The sequence below is a fragment of the Malus domestica genome, chromosome 08, assembly GCF_042453785.1.
Source record: "Malus domestica chromosome 08, GDT2T_hap1".
Lineage (NCBI taxonomy): Eukaryota > Viridiplantae > Streptophyta > Magnoliopsida > Rosales > Rosaceae > Malus > Malus domestica.
The window spans coordinates 22,519,832-22,545,584 of record NC_091668.1 but is presented as its reverse complement, the minus strand read 5'-3'; the positions used below and the strand labels follow the sequence as shown (position 1 = coordinate 22,545,584).

General features: G+C 35.6%; 2 protein-coding genes across 3 annotated transcripts; one reads left to right on the top strand and one right to left on the bottom strand.

Moving 5' to 3' along the window:
* Positions 1-342: 342 nt before the first annotated feature.
* On the bottom strand, positions 343-5,408 carry LOC103446581 (probable protein phosphatase 2C 10). 2 transcript variants are annotated; one of them, XM_008385713.4, is made up of 6 exons: positions 4,925-5,408; positions 4,601-4,772; positions 3,569-3,802; positions 3,194-3,470; positions 1,018-1,172; positions 343-862 (listed from the first exon to the last, which is right to left on the bottom strand). In XM_008385713.4, the coding sequence occupies exons 2-6, from the start codon at positions 4,637-4,639 to the stop codon at positions 722-724; spliced, it is 846 nt and encodes a 281-aa protein (XP_008383935.1). In that variant the 5' UTR covers positions 4,640-4,772; positions 4,925-5,408; the 3' UTR covers positions 343-721. The 2 variants fall into 2 exon arrangements, with proteins under 2 accessions (XP_008383935.1, XP_070683351.1); XM_070827250.1 differs by having other exon boundaries at positions 4,094-4,772; positions 4,925-5,162.
* A 14,345-nt stretch (positions 5,409-19,753) lies between these two features.
* On the top strand, positions 19,754-21,329 carry LOC103446638 (nodulin-26-like). The gene is made up of 5 exons (XM_070826368.1): positions 19,754-19,960; positions 20,215-20,223; positions 20,643-20,847; positions 21,023-21,086; positions 21,200-21,329. The coding sequence occupies exons 1-5, from the start codon at positions 19,754-19,756 to the stop codon at positions 21,327-21,329; spliced, it is 615 nt and encodes a 204-aa protein (XP_070682469.1).
* The last annotated feature ends 4,424 nt before the right edge of the window (positions 21,330-25,753 follow it).

The window sequence follows — 25,753 nt, the reverse complement described above, 5'->3', positions numbered from 1 at the left end:
AGAGCTTTCAATGTCGAAAAATGTGTCATGTTTACCGAGAAGCAAACTTTGTTGCTTACGCTCAACCAAACTATGGACTCACTTTTACTAATCTTTGTATTTGATTTTGTAATTTTGCCATGGTAGCATGAATGTTTGTGCAAGAGTAGGCAGATGTAGCTCCAAGGGGTTGCCTTATCATATGGCCTGACCCCAACCCCAGCGGTTGCCTTCAATATCGTTGTATTAAATCAAATTACCATGAAAGGGGAAGGAGAAGAATCCCAGTACTCCATTTCCAGCTAAGATGCGTGTTCAATGGCAGGCAAATTTCACAATTCCATAGAGTAAATGGGAAAAACCTGGTCCAAAACAAAATGCATTCCTCCAATCACAAACAGAAGTACGTCCACGTCATCACATATCCGCTTTTGGTCATTTGTGTAAAGTAGAAGGCCATATACACATCAGACTAATTCACCTTCTCAAAGAATTCAAACAATATCAAAACACCAAACATAAAAAGAAGAAGCATAAATTTACACTGACAAGCATCCCTCTATTTCTCTCTTCCTTTTTCTTTCGCCATTTCCGTGCTCTGCAGAAATTCGCTGTACCGTAACCCCCCGAACCAGGTAAGTATTCGTTGTTGTGTAATCCATTCGTAAATCACCCTTGCATATGAAGAAACTTCAATTATTCCTATATACTGCACCCAGAAAGCAATACGGTTTTACTGGTATCATCCCCTTAGTCTAACAACAACGCATGAAATATCATCTTTACTGTCTCTTTTCAGTGCTTCGGCGGTTAATTGCTTTGCCGCCTTCAGAGGGTCTTTAGTCCTTCTTGCCATATTAACCACCTCTTGATTCTCCATGACCTGGATTATCACAGAAATAAGTCATTGCTAAGAGACTTTTCAATTTTATCTTGTTGCTATGAAACTAAAGCATGCAGTGTTTACGCGAATTCTTCCTGCTTTTTCTAGAGTGCACAATGCACCAAGAAGAAGAAGGATCGGGTAAAATGATTCACCTTCCAAAGACCATCACTGGCAAGGATTAGAACATCAGTACTATTGTCTACGTAGACATCTTGTATGTCGGGATCCGATCGCAAATGTGACTTGAGGCTTTTGTCTCCAAAGGCACGAGAAACTGCTAGCTGCCCATTGACTCTAGGGACATCTCCTGCAAAGAAAAGGGTTCAATAGATGTCAGTTCAATGAAAGACTTAACATAAGCTCAATTGCAACCTCGTGTTACAGCAATAAATACCAATGCGCTGAATATTCATTAACAGAAAAGGCTCATAACTGGCTGTTGTAACTTAGAGCTGAGTCAGACAAGTATTTCAAGACTTAATCCCTTTCGCACAGATGGTAAACTAATATTAAGGTAAAAAAGAATCCAAGTCATGAAGGACAAACTAAAAGCTTTCCCATAACCATAGGGTTACACTAGAGCTCAGCTTTAAGTCCTTACCTTTTTGCATTGGTAATGGACAAGTTAACAGGACATATTCAAGAAGATATCCCTGGTGTATGCTCTTCGTAGATCATATAGTGTTGATAGTTGAAACATAGGAGGGAGTAAATGCGAAGCTTAACCTTTGGGAGAAGTGTTGGAAGCTAAAGGTTTTCTTCTAAGTACGTCAACGACAAGAGTATATGGAGTGCAAGTTCAGTGGCGGCCCAAATGAGGTAGAGGTGAGGATTGGAGATTAGGAGTACCAAAGAGTGAACATTTTCGTTAGCTTGGATCTATCTTGCAAAATAACGAAGAATTAGATGGAGATCTCAACCATGGAACACAAGCTGGATGGATAAAGTGGAAAAGTGGATCGGGTGTGTTGTGCAATCATCGTATGCCACTAAAACTCAAGGGAAAATTTTATATTACGATAAGACCCGTGATGCTTTATGGCATGAAATCTTGGGCGGTCAAATAGCAACACGTGCAAAAATTGAGTGTAGCGGAGATGAAAATGCTTTGTTGGATATGTGGGCATACGAGAAATGATAGGATTAAGAACGAGGATATCCAAGGTAAAGTATGAGTTGCCGCAATTGAAGATAAGATTAGAGAAAATCGGTTGAGAAGGTTTGGACATGTGAACCTAAGACCCACAGAATGCTCCGTTTAGAAGATGCAACTATGAGATGGAGGCTTAGGGCAAAATAGGTAGAGGAAGACCTAGGAAGACTTTGAAAGAGACTACAAGAAAAGATATGGATTACTTGGAGCTAACGGAAGACTTGGCGCAAAACCGTGTGCAGAGGTATTCTATGATTAATATAGCCTACCCCATTTAGTGGAAAGAGACTACAAGAAAAGATTTGTTGTTGTCGTTGTTGTTTAATTGGAACTTGTGAGTTTTTCACTACTTTGTGGCATACAAGTGTTCTATTACTGTAATAACCATGTCTATACACAAACAAACAAACAAATGAACAAGCAAACAAAAGTATAACGTTCTAGGCTAAAATGAAAGCAAGGATTGCATTAAACCACACTTGAAAAGTGTCCTAATGAGAGAGAAATATTGCAGGAAATGATTAAAACATGTAAAGCATCACAAGTACCGTAAAGATAAAAAATAATGCAGGGGATGATTATAACCTATAAAACACTGAAAGGACACAATAACAGTTTTTCTAGAAGATGTCTAAACATCACAGTTGAACAACCAACAGTACAAGATGTCTTTCACTGGTTGTGTTTCGATAGTTAAATATGAACAGAGAAATCTTGATTTTGTTACTTCAAGAATTTCATTACTTCAGAACATATAGGAAGAGTTGGTGCATTTGAAAGTCATCCTACCTACTTCTAAGCTCGGATGTACAATAACATCGGACAAGCAAGATGTCCATATTGCTGAGACAATTCCAAGGAAACAAAGTATCTACATTTAGAAAATAGTCCATCGTATTGCTTATATCTATTTGGTGGAAGAACTCATCAACAATTTTAACTGTAATGCAAGGAGGTGAAAAGAGTCTTTGGAGTTCACAACTAAGGGGAGAACCTTGCAGCAGAAAACTAGTATGCATACAATATATGAAAAGATGAAGAACAATTTAAAATGAAAGTAGTGAAGATTGACAACTCATTCCTTCATGAAAAACCAGCAATGTCCATTCTAGTAGTTACATCTTTATGAGTATTTACACATTGCTGAACATTTTAGACATCGGTGCTGTAAATACCTGGCATGTTAGAGACAAAGCCACCTTTGTTTTCAATGCTGCCTCGTTCGTTGTTGGGCTCATGATCTATAGACATCTGTACTGCCTGACCCGCCCTTGAAAGAACTGCCCGTGAATCTCCAACATTTGCAACCAATAACCGCCGACCGTTTAACAATATTGCAGTAACAGCAGTAGACCCGCCACGGCCCAAGTCAGAACTATGCGAGAGAATTGCCTGGTCTGTCCTCTCATAGGCTTTTGAGATAGATCTGTTTGGATCAACCCAAAACTCTTCCTAGAATAGTTACATGAGAAGTGTAAGATAGTGTCATTCCACTTAAATGCACCTAAACAATACCAATAGATTAAACTCTCTGAAATTAGTAGCAATACCTCCTTAAGGATATTTGAAAATAAATGCTTCTGTAGGTATGCAGGCACATTATCTCCCAAATGGCCATCATAAATAGCAAACAATCCTAACTCATGTCCCTGGATCTGAACAAACTTAGCAACATGATAATCCTCCATTGGATGATTTGCTTTTCCTTTTACCAGGCTGAAGCCATACTTTATTATCCCATCGTTGTTTCTTCCCTTACCAGAGCCAGATGAATGGCCCCCATACTGCACAGAAAAATTAACATAATACAACCTCAATCTTGTGTATCAGGGACAGGAAATATTCAGAAGGAAACAACTATTTTCGATTCTTTTTCTCAGAAAACTGAAAAACTTTCAGTTCCTAATCCACTTAGTGGGGATAGATTGGAATATTAGTTTCAAGCGCGCAGGCTAGCATAGAAGAAAATTGAGCTTGAATCTATTTTTTTACAATTTATTTTCCCTTCGTAAGCTTCTTTTAACAACAATGAAACATAACTCTATTCTCTGCCTATAGAGTATAAGACAACATACTTATACTAACTGCACCAGACTAACAACAGCAGCCACTTAGATACATGTTGATTCGGTTTTTTATGGCCCTAAAGTTTTAGTTATTCAGAACATCAGCTGCAGCTACAAAAATTATCAGTCAACTAGAACACGAAAAGCAGTTCAATTTACCAAATATTCCATAGCAATCCATTAAGAGCAGCTCAGAAAACCAAAATACACAAAACAATCGATCGAGAAACATGAGAAAATCAAACAAATAAGAAAAACATGCATGAAGGATCATGGTCCCTCTAAAATCCCAAAAAGAGTCTATCAATCCATCTCATCATAATAACACAGAATTTTCACATCTACCTAAAATCTAACGAAAATACTACTAGAAAACAAAGTACATGAAAAAAAAAACAAGTCAACTGGACTCAACATTTGGTCCCAGAAAATAATTGAAACCCATGATTCATAAGACTTATGATTGAGCAAATAAACACCAAAAAAGGGAAATAAAAAGTGCAGAAAAATGATTACCTGAGAGTGGGAAGAACTAAAACAGCATAACCTATCCATAAAACAGAAAGAAAAAAAAGGAAGAAAACTGGAGCTAAATCTGCAGCATCCACCACTTGTAATCACCTCCAATCCAAATTCCAAACCAAACCCACCTCCAAAACCACAAACAAAAATTGCCCAGATTCTCAAACTGCACGATCAGACCCGAATTCAATCAGTATAAACAGACCAACCAAAAACCCTTTTCAGAAAATATATAGATAAATAAACATCCGTAAAAACCCATAAAAATCTTAAAAACGAGTAAAATCAGAAAGTGGGTGTCCGAGATTTTGGTCATACCCATCCAATCAAAGGTAGAAATTGCTTGGCGGTCTCTTATTTGCCGGTGGTGGCTGCTTTTCCTTTTCTTCTTCTTCTTTGTTATGACTTCGTACACACAAGATAATAAAAACAGAATGGTGATGATGACGAGTTATAAAGAAAATATAAATAAAAGAGAGAACATTTCAACTTTTTCTTATTCAAAAAAATTAAATAAAAAACATTAAAAAAATTGTTTTTCTTGGGAAGTTTTGTGGGAGTCCTAGGAATTGTGTTTGATGATTTATAACTGCTGTCGTGGGAGTCTGGGAATTGATATTAATTAATTAATTGTGTGTTTTTTTTAAATTTAATTTAATTTAATTAAATATTGTGAAAGGTCTTAAAGGAAAGTGGGAAAAGGCTGCCATAAAAGACTTGTTGGCTGTTAACTTTTGATTCCTGCTTCCCTTCCTTCTTCTCTCTCTCTCTCTCTCTCTCTCTCTCTCTAGTCTGTTTCTTCGTAGACTGCTTTTTCGTAATTTTAGCTTCTTTTTTTTTACACACGCGGTTTTGTACTTTTCTTTTTTCTTAATATTCAATAAGGACACGCGCTTTTGTATTTCGGAATTTTGGTACGAAATATTTGTACCTGAGTATTAATAATAAATAGGAAATTTTGACCAATAAATATTTATATAGCTATAGGTAAACCTAAACAACAATTAAATTAGACCAAATATGGGCCTAGAGATCCTATAAAGATCTCATAACCTGGTTATGTAATGTAATTCACAACTTACTTGGAGGAATTTAATCTTTACAATTGAATATAAATATTATTATTTTAGTATTAACACCTAATTCGGTTTACTTTTATTTATTTATTAAAACTACAAGTGTTTAGTCAATGTAAAATGTCCAAGTTATTCTAAAAATAATGGTCTCCACATAGCAGTTTTTAGAACAATACATATGTTGATTTTAAAAGTTACTTTAATAAAAAACGAAGCTGAGCTTTTAATGAATATTTTTAATTTCTATATTAAGCTCATTAATTAAAAAAAATAACATTAATTATCCTTGCAGACACATTTTACACTAGAGAACAAAGTGGCTATCAGTACTTAGTACTTACCACTACAAACTCTAACCTCTCACAACACCATTGCCATTACCACCACCTTTGTTATCACCACCACCACACCAGCCACCACCACCACTACGACCACAACTGCCACTATTATCGTTGCCTCCACCACTACCACCACTACCATCATAAAACACAATTGCCACCACTACCACCACACCGCCACCATTGCAGTTATCGTCGCACCTACCACTATTGTTACCTCTGCAGCATAACCACCACACCCCTTTATTGGCACCGCCTCCACCACTACCACCACACTGTCACCATTGTGGTTGTTGTCGCACCTACCACTATTGTTACCTCTGTAGCATAACCACCACACCCCTTTATTGGCACCACCTCCACCACCATCACCATCACCATCACAACCATTGTCATCGTCACCATTGTCATTGTCATCGCTCACACTATAATGTATCAAACACTCAATTGCTTTTTTTTTTTCCAGCCGATTATTTTTAAAACACAACAAAAACATTTTTTTTCAAAAAAGAATACAGTATCCCAAACTGACCTTATATAGAAGATCAATATAATTTTATAATAATTACAAGCCAATTTTGATTTTGGTCTTGGTCAATGGGGATGCATTTATTATTTAAGTCCAGGCCAATAAGAAATGCCACATAGGTTTCAGCCCGTATAACGGGTTAGGAAAATAAATTTTCTGCCTTAATAATATTATTGAGACTTAAATTGAACTTGCGCGTCCTTGAAGCCTTGATCAAACTCTACTTTGTAGTTTTTATTTATAGTTATATGGATTCTAACTATACGTTAATTTTTTTGCGCATTCGTTAATTTGCTCTTTAAACTTGTAAGACGTTGTGAATCTCCTATAAACTTTAACTTTAGCTAATTTTCTCATGAACTTTTATAATTATCCAAATTCATCCTACCGTTTGATTTTCAAAATTTTCAACTAACATTTCGTCCATTTTTTCAAGCATTGTCCACTTTCGGAAATTTATAAGGCCAAACAATTCTGTTATCTGACTCATAATTAATTTTAACCAAACAAATGGGAGAAAAGGTAGAATTGGTTGCTGGTATGGGTGTTAGTAAGGGACAACATGACTACTTTTTAAACTCCCAAGTCTCTCATTGGACAACACGTGACAAAGATGAACGAGATGTTGGATGAAAAATTCTAATACCTAACTGCAGACGAATTTGGTTAATTATAAAAATTCAAAGGTGTAACTTGCTAAAACAGAGAAATTAATGGGATTTTACAAATTCGGAAAGAAAGTCCAGGAATACTTCTTTTCTTTTTAAGTGAACTACGTTATTGCATGTTCACCAAACAAAAAAGGGTGTCGCATGGGTATGTTAGGTGAGCATACAGAGACTTGGTTATATACAAATTAGGGCAAATATTGCTTAATATTCTTATAAAAAATATTGTTTGAATGCAGAGGGGTTACGCCTTTTGGCAGAAGAAAGAACCTTTTGACCAATATATTCTCCACTAGACTTCTTTTGAGAGATAAGGAAATTCTACCGAACTAGACACACAGGTCAACGGTTAAGACTTTGCATTAGCATCCATCCAAATAATATACCTTTAATTTATTGACACAGTAGAGCTTCTGCAGTTAAAGAAGCTAATCACTTTAGAGACTAAAGAATCTCTACAATTTAGGCTGAGGGATCACAAAATTGTTTTAGAAAAACAAAATTTTACAATCTTTTACTTCACGTTTTTGCTGACCGGTTCAAAAACAGCTCATTTTGTCTTCGGCTGAAAACAAATTTAAGGCCTAAACAAAATTAAAGAGACATAAATTAGGTTTGGACATCTAAAGCTGATTTTAACGACAAATCAATCCGCATATTCTAAATTGGTTTAAAAAAACGCTAGCTGCTAGTAGAGCGGCGGGCTGGAGTCAAAGTAAATTTAAGTAAATTTATTGTATATCATATAAATAAGTGTCAATTTACACTAAAAAAGAACTATACTTGTACTGAAAATTTAGAAAACTAAATGCAAAATAGAAGTATATGAATAAAATGCAAAATAAGAATACATAGACTATAAAATACTACAGTTTTATTAAATTTATTATACAACATATTTATTTAAAGGATATTTAGCCAAAGGTCAATAAAATCTTTACTAATTAGCCATATATCAATGTCCAATTTTTTTTTTTTTTGACATAATCAATGAAATATTTATGATGACTATGCATAAGTCAATGAAGCATTGCCATATAGATTTAAGTTAGTTAGAAAATAACTATTATGCTTCTCTCTTTATTTTTTTTTCCATTCCTTATCCCCTCCCCTCTCTCGTCCTTATTTACGTGATTCTCTCCCAATTTTCATGTCTTTCTCTTCCCTTCTATCTTTTCACCCTCCTGTTTATCTCTCCTCTCCCTGCCTCTCCATCTCTCTTTCTCTCTCTTCTGTCAAACCCAAATATATACTTTGACTCATCTCAATACTCCGAAACTTTCCCAATACCAAACACAACGGCGAGAGAAAGAAAGGAATTCCAAGTGTTAGTGTTCCTACAATGGCTTTTATGAAGTGCTTTACACCATGTCATGCTTTTACTATAAATACAAGTGTTAGTGATGTTGTGGAGATTTATGAAATTATGGTGGCATAATCATACATATTATATGTGTTTATCATGCATGCTTATACTGGTATCTATAATAATCATTCAGGTTAGGATCAGCTTTATATGTATGTTCACATTGCACCGTTAACTTACGCTCACATTAGATACATTGGAGGTGTCAGCCTAAGACTCGTATGTGACGCACTTAGCGTCAACTTCACGTGTATGTAATAGTCGAGTGTGGATTATCACACCCAACCTGTTCATGTAGCTACTTTCTAAATGGACTTGTGTGTTTGCATTTTTTATGAGCACCTTGTATTACATTGTTAAGATTTTTGTGATTTATCCATATCCTTAGCATAACTGCTTTTACAATATATATTGACCTTGACTTTTCATACTCATACTTATTTGTATATAATTTTGGAAACTATACAAGTTTAAGCGAGGGGTTACTCTGTTACGAAAAGCAAAGGTTTTTGGTAAATCATTTATTCCCAACTCACACTTTTTGTTCTGTGCTCCTCTAGGCTTAGAAGTTGAATTATGTGGCAAACAAGGGATCGCTGGTGGTTCTGACATCAATTTCACTTAATGTAGGAAAATTATTTCCTGTTAGTTTGTATAATATTCATCCTACCCAGGATATGAATATTCTCATTTCTGCTGCACTTTTTAGCTATACTCTGACACCGCATGCATTGTAATAAGGGTTCACCCTACACTTCACACTTTCACTCTCACTTTAGTTTAGTTCTAGACTTTGGTTTTATTTTAATCGTACTTTTTACACATCATTTGCATGTGGTTTCGTCACCTTCCAGGTCTTGGTTAACATATCTTGATTTTGGTATCTATTTGGATACCCGGGTCACAAGGTGTGTCGTGTATATATTCATCATGAATAAACGATAACCGATTTGATTGATATTTTATAGAAAGTAGATAAAATTAAAAAAAAGAACAATTTCAATTATGATATTTGTACGGTAAAGATAGGTTTTCGTAATGTGGTGAACCCTACGGGGTTGATGCAAGTATTTCCGTTCAATTTTGCCTTTACGAGGAGACAAATGAAGAAAAAAAATTGGATAGTGGTTTTGGTCTTAGTCGAAGATCAAAATGTTTTTAATAGGCTTTTGTTAGAAAATGTAGTGTTTATTGACCCACAACGAAATAGGTAAATTATTTATTGACCACTAAAACCAAATTTCCATGTTTTTAATTTGGTACAACAAGAGATTTCGATTAAGCGACATAATAGTTCAGTCATAATTAAGTTGTTGAAACGCAGTGCTAGTGGCTTTTACCATAATGTTGAACACTTTAATTTTTAATACTTGTCTTAAGAGGGCAACTTATATGGAACAGAACGTTAGAACGGTGGTGAACCCATTTATATAAGTTCTTTCCTCGTTTTAGGGTCATTTGCATTGGTTGTACCGTTGGATTTGGATTTTAGTTGATTAGTATTGTAGGTACCCTGCGTAAAGCGGGAGCCTTGTGCACTGGGTACGACATTTTTTAGTATTGTAGGTACATTCACATTCATAGTTGTATCAAAATTCACTATAACATTCGAGTCTAATGGAGAAACAAACCTTATTCCAAGACAAATTAACGTTAAACTTTTCCTTTTGGTTTGTGAGCAAGATACATAAGCAGAAGAAAAGACGAAACTACTGCCCAGTCAGAGTTTAGAACAAAAAAAATGCGACTACGGAGCTTGATAGGTAAGTGATGAGATGAAGCACATTGTCCAAATGTGCTGCAGTAAGTAGGGGTAAGCATGATTCTATTACATTGATTTTTAAGGAGCTAACTACAACACAATTGGCGCAGTTCAGCTGTAACAAAAATCATTGAGAAACTGAACCAAACCAAGCTGATTTTGATCAATTTGATTTGGGCGGTCTTGCTGAACCAAACCATCTTTTTTAGAGAAGGCTGCCTTAACCAACTGCGCAATCCACCACTTGCCATCATACCATCCTTAAACTTTAATATGTCATCAAACTTCAAAAATCTAAACTAAAAGGGAGGAGAGGAAGGAGGGAGGGAGGGAGGGAGGAGAGAGGGTGGGGGGGATTGTTCCTTATGGTATCTTTTTCTTAAGTCTCTTAGTGCCGACCGAATCTCTCCTCCGTTGTAGAGAGCTTTTGTTTTCCCCAGTTTTGTTGCTGGGCTGTTTTGTCGATCCCTTAGTTGTCTAAGGGCTTCATAACGACCTTTTTGGGTTAGATATTGTTTGATTTACTTTGTTTGATCACTTTGACTGTGCATGTTGGTGGCTATATGGTGTCGATCTGGTAGATCTTTCAGGTTAAACTAAGGAAGATGCAGATCTGAGATTTATTGTTAATTTGAGACCTTCTGGTGGCTAGAAGAAGCTTTGACATTCTTGAGTGTCTAAAGATTTATTAACTTCAAATCTTGTAATTGCCCGTGTGGTTATCAATGAAATTGATTGTTGTTCTAAAAAAATATAGTTACAACTCGAAGATAGTATGTTTTTAAGTTACACCAAACTTTGGAAATATTTTTACTCACCATTTAAGGTGATGGTTGTAATATCCCACATCGATCAACGGAGAGGGGGTGATGTGCTTTATATGTACATGCTCACCTCCTATAGCACAAGGTTTTTTTGAGAACTCATTGGCTTCAAGTTCCATCGTAACTCCGAAGTTAAGTGAGTTCGGACGAGAACAATCCCAGGATGGGTGACCCCCTGTGAAGTTTTCGTGTGAGTTCTCAGAAACAAAACCGTGAGGGCATGGCCGGGGCTAAAGCAGACAATATCGTGCTACGGCAGAGTCAAGACTGGGATGTGACATAATGGTATCAGAACCACTCTGCCGTGTGGTGCAAGTGTGCTGATGAGGACGTCGGGCCCCTAAGGGGATGGATTGTAACATCACACATCGTCCAACTGAAAATGGGTGATGTGCCTTATATGTACATGCCCACCTCCTATAGCATGATGCATTTTGGGAATTCATTGGCTTTGGATTCCATCGGAACTCCGAAGTTAAACGAGTTTGGGTGAGAACAATCTCAGAATGGGTGACCCCTTGGAAAGTGAGTTCCCATAAACAAAACCGTGAGGACGTGGAAGTTAAACGAGTTTGGGTGAGAGCAATCTCAGAATGGGTGACCCCTTGGAAAGTGAGTTCTCATAAACAAAACCGTGAGGACGTGGCCGGGGCCTAAAGCGGACAATATCATGCTACGGCGGAGTCGAGACTGGGATGTGACAATGGTGATGCTTACCACCCGATTGATTACCGTTGAATGAGTTTTATTTAATCTATCAACTACACAAATTTCAAAATTTAAACTAATTTAATGGTAATTAATAGGGTGTTAAGCATGGCGAGCCAAAAACACTCACAAACTTCAAATTAACATCTTTATTTAGTTAATTAATAGCCAATTGGAGCACTATACATGTAAAATCAAATCAAATAAAAATAAATATGTAAGAGCATCTCCAAAGGAGATGTCAAAATCCTAGGTGGAATGTCATTTTACATATTTGACATCAAAAGTCTTTCTAACCGAAATGTTATTTGCGGACTGGATTTGAAGACTTAGTGATTTGATGTCAAATTTGACATCAATGTCAAATTTATTTTTAATTCATTTTAATAGTGGGTCCCTTATTCCACTAACATTTCAACCAATAAAAAATTCAACATTTTTTTAATAATTACAATCATTTAAAGTTCTATTTAAATAATAAAATAATATTTGAAAATTTGGTTGAAAAGTACAAAATTTGATATAAGGCTTCAGATTGCCACATTAGTCATCAATTATAATTTGACTCTTATAATTTGACATTTCCTTTAGAGATGATCTAAGTGGTCACTCCTGTCTAAATGAAGCTGGTTTACAATAGCAGCTCTTGCTTCAGTTGGAGTTGGATCATCATAATTCTGGTAGAGGGAGAGGGAGAATTAGGTTTATTTTGTTATAGAGAAATAGATTTAACTTGGTTAATCAGGTAATCCTTAGAAGGCACGTGGTCTCGTAAACCTTTTTTGAGAGCAAATTAACCACAAATCAATGATATGAATATAGAACTTGCTAGCAATTAAAGATTTGATCCACTTTGAGATTATGACAGATGCAAGTAATTCTGTTCTAATTGGCCACATTAACAGCCATAGTAACCGCAAATGTCTAATAATCTCATAGCCTAATGATTTTGACCGAGTCTCAGAAATCTAAAGATGTATGTGTATTTACCTAATCACAAAGATATAAAGGGTGTCATATTAATGCCAGAAAGACTACAAATAATTATACTCCTCGTGAATTTTGTAGTCTGCATTTGCTATCTGTTTTACTATTTATCTAGGTTAGTGCTATCACACACTTTTCTCAATTTTCAATCCCTGAATAAAATAAAATTAAAGAAGATTAATAATATAAAATTAACAAGGGTGTGTGGAAGATAAAAATATGTGTACGAATAGTATAATTCTTTATTTAAAGAAAAATAAACAAGTTTACAGTCTAGTTATCCTTTAGTAAATTTGATTGGTTTACCGCTTTCTTCTGCACTGCCACTTAATACTACAGTTTAGTATTATTCATTTTCGTTTGTAAGTAAGAGGTCTTAGTTCCAATTATTTGCAAAGTAGAATTCGAATCAAATTATTATGCTTACCTCATTGTAAAACTTAGTTCACTCCTCCACATCCCAAGTATAGATAATATCGTATGTATTTAAAAAGAGGTCACCCCACACTTCAATTTATAAAATCACAAGAATTTTTTTTTTATAAAAAAGAATGTAAAATGACATTTTTAAAATGTGCGCCCTTTATAAGCAGTTATAAGGTCCTGAGTCCCGAAGAAAAAGTATAAATTGTAAAGGGATGCAGCATCTCTAATCTTACATATCATCGTCTATACATATAATAATCTTTTAAAATAGATAAACATAAGAAATTCATGACCAATACTTTATGCTTTATTACTCTAATAGCTTTAAGCTTTTCATATATTGTGGTGGTATATAGCTTTCTTTATCCCCCATCAAATCATTTGCGTATTTTCCGCCTAGGTAATGTATTGGTGTTGACTTCTGTACTAGTGGCCCTGAATCCGATACTTCTTTTCTGCTAAGAAAAATTGAGAAAATGCAGGTTTTGGATGCTTTTTTTCATTTTTTTCAGAGAAATAAAAACAAAGCAGTAAAATATTTAGTATGAGAAAATTAAATACTACAATATATATCACAAATACAAAATATTTATAATTTACATATTCAAGAAACCATTATGGAAACAATTCTTGGTGTTTATTGGCATACAAATGTATGGATGTTCTCGCTTCATCATCTCTTTATACTCATCCAAGTAAGTCATTATCTCGTCACAATTGTTCAATACGAACCAATGCGCTACCTCCATATCATTTTTGGAAAACGACTCGCCTCGTACAAAATCTCCAAAGGATCGTGCGCTTTGGGCAAAGACAAAAAGTTTCTCCTTTCTCATACCTCCGTCATTATTGCGCTGAGAACAATTGAAAGTCATCTCCACATCTTTTAAATACATTCCATAGAAGGTAAGCGACTCATATTGAACACAAGCCTCTATACTTGATCTTTCGGGCTTCGCCCTGTTGTGACTCATATAAAACGATACGATATAAATTAGTAAGCGTGTGCTAATGATGTATAAACAAACGATGATGATTATATACCTTTCTATTGGATACATCCAGCGATGGTTGACAGGACCAGCAAGCAATGCCTCTTCGGGCAAGTGAACCATCACGTGGATCATACTTGTGAAGAAAGCTGGAGGGAATATCATCTCAAACTTGCATAGGACTTAGACAATGTCATGGTGCAATTGATTAACGTCAATCTTTAGCAACATTCTTGCTGTCAGTTGGGAAAAAAATCTGGACAATAATATGATTGGCTTCACTACATCATCCGACAATAGGTGTCGAATACCCATAGGAAGGATGTTGCATAAACATATGGCAGTCATGGCTCTTTAGTCCAGCAAATTTACCCTCGTCAACATTCACGCAACGAGCGATATTAGAAGCATACCCATCGGAAAACTTTACAGACGATACAAACTTTAAAAACTTTTTTTTGTCATTCGGTTTCATGGAAAAAAAATGTAAGATCCCTTCTGGCTTTATCACTATCCATATTCATCCATAAACCCCTCTGTATGCTCATTCTGTCCAAATCAAGACGAACTTTAATCATGTCCTTTGTCTTACCCTTGATATCTATAATCGTGCTCACTAATGTTTCAAAGATATTTTTCTCAACATGCATAACATCAAGGTTGTGTCTCAATTTTAGTTTCGACCAATACGGGAGCTCAAAAAACATAGGTGTGTGCGTCCAGCTCATATGTGTAGAAGGTCTAGTTCGACTCACTGTTTTCTCGAACGGAGCAAAATCCAAACGGTTAAGCTTTTCCAAAATCTGATCATCGGACCATTTTGTAGGTCTGAGGCGATGCTCTATGTTCCTATCAAACTCTTTATCCTTTTCTCGCCACTCATTGTCCCATGGCAACCATCTCCGATGACCAAGGTAACAAACTTTTCCAGCGTGCCAACCAGATATTACATCATCCTTGCATATATGGCAGGCCATATAACCCTTAGTGCTCCACCTAGAAACCATTGCATATGCAGGAAAATCATTCACAGTCCACATAACTGCTGCCCGCAAAGTGAACATCTTCCAAGTGGACTTATCGTACGTGCACACATCGTTTGTCCATAAATATTTTAGCTCATCAACTAAAGGCCTTAAGTAAACATCGACTGACCTGCTTGGATCCTCAGTTATCAAAAGAGTCATCATCATGTATTCTTTTTTCATGAATTTCCAAGGCGACAAATTATGTGTGAATATGAAAATTGGCCAAGTTATTTGGTGTTGGTTTAGAACCTCGAACAGATTGAATCCGTCAGTGGCAAGTCCCAATCAAACAATCCGGGCATCAGCAGCAAACTCGGGGAACGTTCGATTGAACTTTTTCCATGCCTCCACATCTGCAGGATGCCTCATTACATCATCGTCTACCCATTTTTCCTTATGCCATCTCATGTTTGTGGCAGTATGCGTTAACATATACAATCGCTGTAACCTAGGTTTCAAGGGCAGATAATGCACGACTTTTTGTGGGATCTTAGTCGTTCTATTTTGAGAAGTCATTTTGAATCTCGACTCATTGCATATAGAACGTTTATCCAACGTTTTATTCTCTTTGTAGAATAAAATACAATTGTTTTTGCAAGCCTTAATTTTTTTTATAACCCAATCCAAGACCCTGCAACACCTTTTGCACATGTCTGTGGTCTTTCGACAAACAATTGTCCTTCGGAAGCATTCTATTGAAAACCCCCAAAAAGTAATCGAAACACTAGTTTGACATATGATACTTTATTTTTTCATGCATTAGTTCCATAATGGTCGTGAGAACGGAAAAGCTCTCTCACCCTGGGTATAACTCTTAGCTGGCATTTTTTAATATTTTTTTTCATATTGTTCAAACTCTGCACTCTCTATTGGTGTAGGCAAGTCATCTTCCCCTTCCTGATTGGTGTTTGTCGATGCAAATGGAAAAACATCATTTATAATATCCATAACTTGTTTATTAGGATCCACAATAGTTTCAACATTGTTCACTTTTGTGGCGTTTGAAGACGAAGCATTGTCTAATTGTTCCCTATGATGGTTCCAAGTATTATATGTCTTAATCATTCCATTCCTTACTAAATGAAATTGAACATTTTCAGTTGTCTCCCTTAATGTGTTGTTACACCTCTTACAAGGACACCAGATTCTAGTTGCACCTGGGTTGTGTGTACATGTAAAGTCAATAAAATCCTCAATTCAATCCAAGTATTCATCCGCGTATTTATTCGAGTTCTGTATCCACATCTTGTCCATAATTTCTGGAACTACAATAACAATACAACAATCACAACAACTTCATACAAAATGATAATGTCACCTTATGCCTCCGGTAAGGGCCCTATCCCATTCGAGAATGCATAGTCATGTCAAGTAATTTACAGCTACATCAAATTAGATTTCGACGTGGATGAATTTCGGCAGCATCTCGATACAGTTCTTTAGGTGTACGACGTAGGTATAAAATACCTATGTACCACTTGAAGAACATACAGAGATGACGCCAAAATCTCTACAACCGAAACCTAATCATTTAACCATAAACTACGTGTCATAACTGTGCATTCCCAAATTGTCCAAATAATGGGACAATTCAAGAATTAATTAGATCACAGTCATGCTTTCGCATCCATGTGCGAACCAACTAATCCTCGAATGGGAAACTAAGTTTTACTAAAAATAAAAAACAAGTACGAAGTTAATTTCAATTAACTTCATACATCACAACACATATTTGTACATCACATATAAATTTAACAACATAATATAAATATAATTTCACAACACAATATAAACATAACAAACTAAGTTCAACATAATTTAATTAATTTTATATTTTTTGAAAAATAAAACGAAGAAAATACTTTCTCAATCATTCTCCACCAATCGCTAATCACACACAATATCCTTATAGACAACGAAATTAATGACGTTAGTATGAATTTACATTAATACTTTTACCTTAACGACAAAAAACACTTACCAGACACAACCTAGAGAAGAAGATGAAGGGAGTATTAGATGATGAAATTGTGAGAAAATGGAAATGACGGATGCCGGATTAAGCAAAATTGAAGGGATGAGTGCAAAGGCACAATTTGCAATTTTTTTTGTAGTTTGCCTCTGCACGTGGTTAAATCCAGATTAAAAAGTTCACTTTTGGACGAATGATTTTGGGCGACAAACAAGGTCTTCGTCGCGCAAGTGTTATTTACACGACAAAAAAAAAAAAGAAAAAGAAACATTCGTCGCACAAGTTTACCATTTTTTTAGTTTATTTTCTTTACTTTACAATTTATTCTTTTCAACAAATTGCGCGACGAAAACATGTATCGTTGCACAATGCATATTTAAATTTTTTTTTTATGTTTTTATGCTTTATTTGTATGTATTGTAAATTTTTATTTTATTATAAATCAAAAACTCAAACCTAATTAAATATTAAATTAATTAACAAAACTAATTTACTATCCCAAATAGAAAATATAATTAATGTAAATATTAATACTCATCCATATAACATAAATTTATTAATTAAATTAAATATAAAGTCCAAAAATCTTTTTTTATTTTTTTTTTATTTTTAAAAACAACCTTCCTCAACTTTAATCCTCCCTCGCCCGCAACACATCAAACTTCCACTATTGGAAACTCTGCTTGAAAAGCCAATCCACATATATTTGTTGCTTCTCATCAATAACTCTTTAATCGGACTACAAGTTTCTTTTTGCCAGAACCTTATCCAGAATCGGCCATCCTTTTTTAAACAATTTTTTTTTTTGAAAACTAGGGTTTTGAAACTGTGTTTATATAACACTAGGACACCTTTGCACGACAAACCCATTTGTCGCGCAAATCTCCATGCTCATCGCGCAAAATGCGTCATAAATGTGCAATAAATGGGAAGGTTTAAATGCAGTCTGACTGTGCTTTGCGCGACAAACATATGATGTTCATCACGCAAAGCTGTCTTACGCGACGAATGAAATGATTGTAATTATAAAGTTTATGTAAACATAGATATCTATGTTTACGTAAACCTTATAATTACAAACAAATATTCAGAAAATATTTATTCTAAAATAATTAATACTTTAAATCATTATTCTATAAATAATTAATACCTGAAATATTATTCTATAAATAATTAATACCTTAAATATTTATTCTATAAATAATTAATGCCTCAATCCATACAATTATTTTCAGCATAAATACGATATTCATTGAAGATTGAAAACACATATAAACCGAGGATAGGGTGCTTGCATTAGATCTCAATAAAAAAAAACCCAACAGGAATTGAAACCTAATTAAGTTCAAATACATAACTTATATATATATATATATATATATATAGATAAAAATCTTAAATTTAAATATTGTCATACAAAACATAAATTTAAAACTACTATTTGGATGGTCCTAGTCCATTCCACAAGACTTCATAAATTCAAATACATCAACTATTCGTTCGTATCATCATCAAGAGTATACTTACACTGTTACAAATATACAAATAATTAATTCCAACATATAACTAAAAATTTCACAAACTTAATTATTGATTCATCAACAATATACTTACTAATAGTTCATCCATCATAGCCTTCTTCACATTCCCGGGCACATCTTCCCAAGAACGCCACTCAGTAGTGGGACAATTATTCCTAATTGGCTACAGCAATCGCATGCGCAAACTCAAAATGTTCCTTCAAATCATGCGAGTTAGCATCGCTCACACTCTCATCCTTGTTTTTATCCGCCATCCCAGCACGAACAGAATTGTGAAGAATGAGGAGAACATAATTATGAAGAATAAGGACAACAGAAGTGCATATTTATAGGAAGGTTAGGACCTTTGTACGACGAAGGCTTTATCGTGCAAACATCTGTATTAAATGTGGTATTGATTCCTCTTATTTACCTGTAGTAAATGGTCAAAACTGACAAGAACTTGTGCGACGAATCATTGGTCGTGCAAATGCCCCCTTTTCGTAGCGCAAGCTTTTCGCGCCAAACAAATTACCTCGCGTTTTCTTGCTGACTTTACGTGACGACAACAAGTATTCGTCTCGCTAAGTATTCTTGCGCAAGAAGTTTTTTTCCGTTGCGCAAGTACTTCTTGCTATTTTGCGACGACAACAATTTCTTTTTTTCCCTATCCTTTCTATTTTGCATGAGAAGTTTTTTTTCCGTTGCGCAAGTACTTCTTGTGCGACGAAATATTGTTCTTTGCGCAAGCTGTTTTTTCTACTAGTGTTTACATGATAGCAACTTTTTATGTTCAACAACTATCGTTCATGAGCCTTGTTTTAGTAGACTAAACAGCCTTTGGTGGCATGACGATAACTAAATGTTGTGATCGTCTACTCATCAAGAGTTTAATTAATTTATTCGTTTTTTACTATATACATGGGATCGATGTCTTTGTTTATGTGAATGATGGCGGAGCTTGTGGGCACATACATTCTTATATTTATAGGCTGTGGGGCTGCTCTCGTCAACAAAATACAACCTCTTACAATCGTGGGAATAGTAATCGCATGGGGTCTTGTTTTAATGGCCGCAGCATATGCAGTTGGGCATGTCTCCGGCGTACATTTCAATCCTGCAGTTACTATTGCCTTGGCTGCTGGCCGCAGATTTCCAGTCAAACAAACATGTGAGACACAATTGCACACCTTCCTATATTTGTTACAAGAAATTTTTTGAGGGCTTCTTCATTGAAATAACTTCTTTACATAAAGTTATAAAAGTTTAATGACCTTTATTCTCTTATAAAATAGAAAATTGGCTTATTTAGATTTAAAAAGACTAAGATGGGGCAAGTGATGTGGGTTCCATGATGGTTAAGGACTTTTCACCCACTGTGTCTCAAGTTGAAACTCTTCTTATTCTTTTAGTGTAGATTAGTGTAGAATATCACTTGTAATGAAAAAAAAAGGACTAAGATGGGGTTGAGTTCTCGTATCCTATCCTTACACAGCGTATAGTTTCAAAATTTGGTTTGGTTTTTCAAAAGAGTCTTTTAGCTAGCGAACTGGATTAAGTTTTTTAATAGAAATGATCCACCACAAAACATAGGTAGTGATTTTCACTTTCAGTTCAGCATGAGTATAAAAAACAATAAAAGCATTAATTTAGAGTGCCACAAAAGCTAAATTATGAGTGTCAAAGTCGTTTTTTGAAAGCATCATGACAAAAACTCTACAAAGTGAATATAAATTAATTAAAACATAAAATTAAAGAATTACTACTTTTCAAGTGTCTTTATAAACATTTTCAATTACAACTTGCTAAAAAATGCTTCGTAAATATTGTTGTGCTATAGGTACCTATGTATGTGATGTCACAATTGTCTGGTGCAACATTAGCAAGCTTGACCCTCAAGCTGTTGTTGAACGATCAAGACAGTATTCAAGCAACCATGACTCAATTCTTTGATCCAACAACTTACCTGCAAGCCCTCACTTGGGAATTCGTTATCACGTTTATACTGATGTTCACCATTTGTGGTGTTGTCACTGATGACAGAGCGGTATTATACTTTACTTTTGTCAGTCTATTTCTTCGTTCGATTAGGGTTTTAGCACTATTTTACTAGCTGGCTACGTCAAAACTAAGTATGTGTAGTGCAGAAGGCTAAAAAAAGAGTGTTAAATTGTTTTTTCGTTGACAAAGCACTAACCCTATGCTTGACTGATAAAATTAGGGCCAAAATTCTCTCTGGAATTGCAATAGGTGCTGCATTTGTGGTGAATGTCATGATTGCTGGGTAATAAACTCCTCACTAGTAATCTAAAAATCCTGTTTATTACCATTTGCATTGTATGTATCGTCACTCTTGAACATGAGAAATGCCCTTTTCTTATGTATTGGATTTTGCAGGCCAATCACTGGAACTTCCATGAATCCTACAAGGAGTTTTGGACCGGCTATCGTTACCGGAGTTTATAAGAACATTTGGGTTTATATTGCAGCCCCTATTCCTGGAGCCAGTGGCGGATCCAGGAAATAATGTTTGGGGGGTCAACAAGGATAGCGCGCGCAGTGCAAATTTTTTTTTTAACAAAAACGGCATGCATATCGTCATTTCATCAGGTCTTGGTAGGATAGCGTGATCAGCCTCTCGCCGATAGTTACCATACTGAAAGGTGCCTTTACTTTCCCTGACAACAAAAAATAAACATAAAATTGGATTGGATGGTTCATAATAAACATAAAATTCTGATGTCATGGTTCATAATAATATTTTTTTAGAGATCATATTAATTTATGTTGAATATAAAGAGAAATAAAGTTGTTAAATATGTGGATCTGGAAAGGGGGCACACACATCATTACCATTAATTTATGTCAAATATGTGGATGTGGACGCATGGAACTTTGCAATCTGTACCAAGACTTAATGGTGAACTGACAGCCTATGGCTTTTTACACAAAGCAAGCAATTTGATGCTAGCTGTACAAATCTGATTGGAGAGAAACTAAGAAAAAAAATTAAATAAGGAGTGTGTGGTCATGTGGTGTGAAAGGAAGAGAGAGAGTCTTCGTCTTCGTCTTCCTCTTCCGCCAAACCGAACGAAAACCAGAAGAAACCCAGAAAAATGCAGCAGCTCCAAGAGGTCGCACCCGCAGTTTTAAGGGGTCGCACCAGCAGCTCCAAGGGACGTCTAAGGTTATTTCCATGGCTTCCAAAGGGTCGTGCGACCCCATTGACCCCACTGTGGCTCCGCCTCTGCCTGGAGCCATTGCTGCTATTGTGCTGTACAGTGTGCTCAGGGTACCTAAGCCAGTAAAATCTGATGAAAAGGCTGATCCAATAATAGCAAGAACCCTATCACAAGTATGAAATGTTCAACAGGAGTAGAATTTTATTTTAACAAAGGTAGTGTAGAATACCTCATATTTTAGAATATAAAAATACTAAGAGCATCCCTAATGAGGGGCTCTATATGGGGCTAGAAAAGTGGTGGATATGGCCTATGTTAGAGCTCCGAGGAATCTTTGGGGCTTTATAAAAGAATCTCTCCCAATGAGGGACTATATCTTTCAGGCTCTATATGGGGCTATATACATTTATTTATGTAGTAATTTAATTAAATGATGATTTATTTTTTATTTTTTATTTTTTTTTGTGTTAGTTTTTCTTAAGTTGATTTTTGGACGTGCTATCTTAAATTTTTTTTTGTGAACTCTTCAACCTAAAAAGTTCAAATTGTGGCAAAGTTAGATTTCATCACTTATGAATCGTTCGTTGGATTAGATTTCCTTATCTCAATCTCATCCGTTGAAAGAAACAAACCCTCACTTTGGTCTCTAAAATAATTTGATTTTCACGTATAACACAACAATTTACCTAGCACCAATTGATAGATTTGTATCATACAATTTTGAAAAAAAATTATTTGAAATTTTCACCCATCAATGCCCATGAACGTTAAATCAATTTGAATTTTTAATTCTTATAGAATTAAAAAAAATAATTAATTAAACAAATTGCAAGACAAATAAGTAAGAAAAAAGAATAAAAAAAGAATATAAAAATAGAGTATAAGTGTATTTGCAAGTGGAGGGAGAGTGATAGAATTTTCCTCATATAGGTTGCTACTTTTTTTTGTGGGACCCACTGTTTTTTGGAGCTAGATGTAGCCTGATTTTATGCTACTCAAGAAAGGAAGTTGCTAGCCTCAGTGGTAGATCTAACCCTATTTTCCGGCTCATTGAGGATGAAATTTCTCGCTAAGGCTAGAAATGTGGTAGTCTCGTGGAGGATAAAGCCCCCATTGGGGACGCTAAATGGACTCTCCATTGACTCTTTGTCACCTCAAAGTTGGCCATGCTAAGAGGATCTCAAAAGGAGTTTCCAAACTAGACAAGTCCATTCTCTCTGTCAGTTTCGATCCTAGGACCTATTGCATTCGACATCCTCAAATCCAACTATGTACTAAGGAACTGGCTCAACAGGAGTAGAATTGGGCGTACAGAAAATGTCACGAAAAGCACTTCAATCACTCTTGTAGTGCCAAGTAAAATAAACAATAAAATGATTTCTGATTTATCCCTCTTACAACGAAAAATCAATTGTAGCATGTAAGGTTTTTTCATTTGCTTACTTATTTCTTTTAGAGAACAAAAATTCATTAGAAATAGTAAAAAAGTATATACGACAAACATATTAAACGTATCTTAGAATAACTCAAGAGACTACAATGCTATAAGAACATCATAACCCTACCATTACAAAACACATCAAAAATACAATACAATTTTTCAAACATGGAGGAACCTTAGGCCATCTCCAACCGAAGGATCCAGAGGGTCAAAGGGTCGAAAATAGCCCGAAAACCGTCTATAACCAAGAGCCAAGCCAAAGGGCTTGTGCGCCCCACTAGACAAAAAAGGGCCAAAAGGCATGTGGGGCCCACTAGATAAAAAAGGGCCAAAGGGCCAACCGGCTAGCCTAAAGGAACCAGCTAGCCCGAGCCGAGCCATAATTTCAAACACAACGGCTAGCTGACGTCAATTACTATTGGATTTGACTTTTCTTTTTTGGGCCAAATTTTTTAAAAAACTTCTCATGTTTTCCTATAAATACCTAAGTCATTGCTACACCATTTGTCACATAATTTTCACCATTCCTACACCAATTCAATTCTCATATTTTCTTACATCTTCCAATAATATTTCCTTCATTTTTTTCAATAATTTTCAAATGGCCTCATCTGCAATGAAAGGTAGGGTTTGGTCCTGAAAAGAAGATGAAGTTCTTTGCAAGGCTTATAGATGGGTCTCGGAACATAGTGCGAGGGAGACTTCTCAAACAAGCGAAGGTGTTTGAACTCGTGTGTCCAAAAAATACTATGAGTTCTACGAAGACACCACTCCACTGAATACTCGAAACCACGAGAGTTGTTCTTCAAGATGGAAGAAACATCTTCATCCAAGTTTGAATAAATAGCATCAAGCACTGTTAGCAGCCACAAGTAGACATGAAAGCAGCGCCAATTGCTACGACGAAGTAAGTGTTTTCACAATTTATTTTAAATATTTAATTATATTACATTTAATTTCATAACTTAATTTCCTTTAATTTTTGTAATTATATTTAATTATATTACATTTAATTTCATAAATTATTTACCTTTAATTTGTGTATTTATATTTTCTAGGTACGCCAAGTGGAGAAATTGTATATGGAGGGCAGCTCGAAACCTTTTCAGTTTCATGGTTGTTGGGAAATATGTAAAGGGTGGGTGTTATTTCAAGATCCCCCTCAACATAGAGTAGGTCCTACCCTGGTGTTCGGAACTGCATCCTCAGTTGTAGATGGTGATGAAGATGGATCTCCGACCATTCAAGAAACAAGGGTAGAAAATCCGTCTTCTGGTGAAGGTTCCATACCTAGAGCTATGGGGCGAAACAAGGCCCGAAGGTTGAAGGAAAAGGGCAAGGCAAAGGATGATTACACCACTCAACAGGAAGTGGCGGCCTCATTGCGATTAATGGCAGAACAAAATGCCTTTGCCGCGGAAGAAAGGAACCGTAGACATGAAGAACGGGTCAAACAAATACAAGAAGAGATGGATGATAGGAATATGCAAATGAACACTTCGGATTACACTCCAATGAGTAAGGCCTATTTTGATAGGAAAAGGAGGGAAATTATGATCCGGCGGCATTTGTTTACCTCTGACTATACTCCTACAATGGCGGATGACGAAGATGATGTTGATTATGGACTTTAAATTTAAGTTGTAGTTTTTAAATATAGGTTGTAGTTTTTCAATTTAAATAATAAATTATGTCTGGCACTATGACCCTTTGGTCCTCGGTTGGAGATGGTTTTTTGTCACAAGGCTATGTTTGGCCCTATGACCATTTGGCCCTCGGTTGGAGATGGTAAGAAATATGGCCATGCACTGTTCATTAAAATATTAATTTCTTGGAGGGCCAAAGGGTTAAAACGAGCCTTCTGACCCTCTTTCGGTTGGAGATGACCTTAGTCCTAAATCCTAGTGACTAGTTATGAGGACTACAAAAGCTCTCATCGATCAAGCGAGAGAGTGACCACAACCACGAACTGAATGATCTCTTCACAAAACGAGAGAGGGACTACAATAGAAACAAAGAAACAAAGAAACAAAAAAAGGAAGAGATCAAGAGGAATTGCCGCCAACCCCAAAATCAAAACAGGAGTCGGCAGCTAGAGATTCTTTTTCTTACTTTTCTCTAGCCGCAATAAGCCTTTTGTAGAGTAATACTCAAATTAATTGTGCTCCAGTACAAGCATTGTAAATGGGGTGCAACATCTAATCTAATTTATTAAGAAAAATTATCTTCTTCCTATAAAATAAAATTAAGAGATAACAATATCTAAGCATCTTCTTAACAATAATATTCCGGGAACCAGATTTGTTGTGAATGCATTGGCGGCAGTGG

Excerpts from the sequence above, each read along its gene's own strand:
- LOC103446638 (XM_070826368.1), top strand. The coding sequence starts at position 19,754 with ATGGCGGAGCTTGTGGGCACATACATTCTTATATTTATAGGCTGTGGG. Across the intron at positions 20,848-21,022 it reads TGTTGTCACTGATGACAGAG|GGGCCAAAATTCTCTCTGGA; the intron begins CGGTATTATACT and ends CTGATAAAATTA. Across the intron at positions 21,087-21,199 it reads GTGAATGTCATGATTGCTGG|GCCAATCACTGGAACTTCCA; the intron begins GTAATAAACTCC and ends TGGATTTTGCAG.
- LOC103446581 (XM_008385713.4), bottom strand. The coding sequence starts at position 4,639 with ATGGATAGGTTATGCTGTTTTAGTTCTTCCCACTCTCAG. Across the intron at positions 3,471-3,568 it reads TTTCAAATATCCTTAAGGAG|GAAGAGTTTTGGGTTGATCC; the intron begins GTATTGCTACTA and ends TAACTATTCTAG. Across the intron at positions 1,173-3,193 it reads CTTTGTCTCTAACATGCCAG|GAGATGTCCCTAGAGTCAAT; the intron begins GTATTTACAGCA and ends TTTTCTTTGCAG.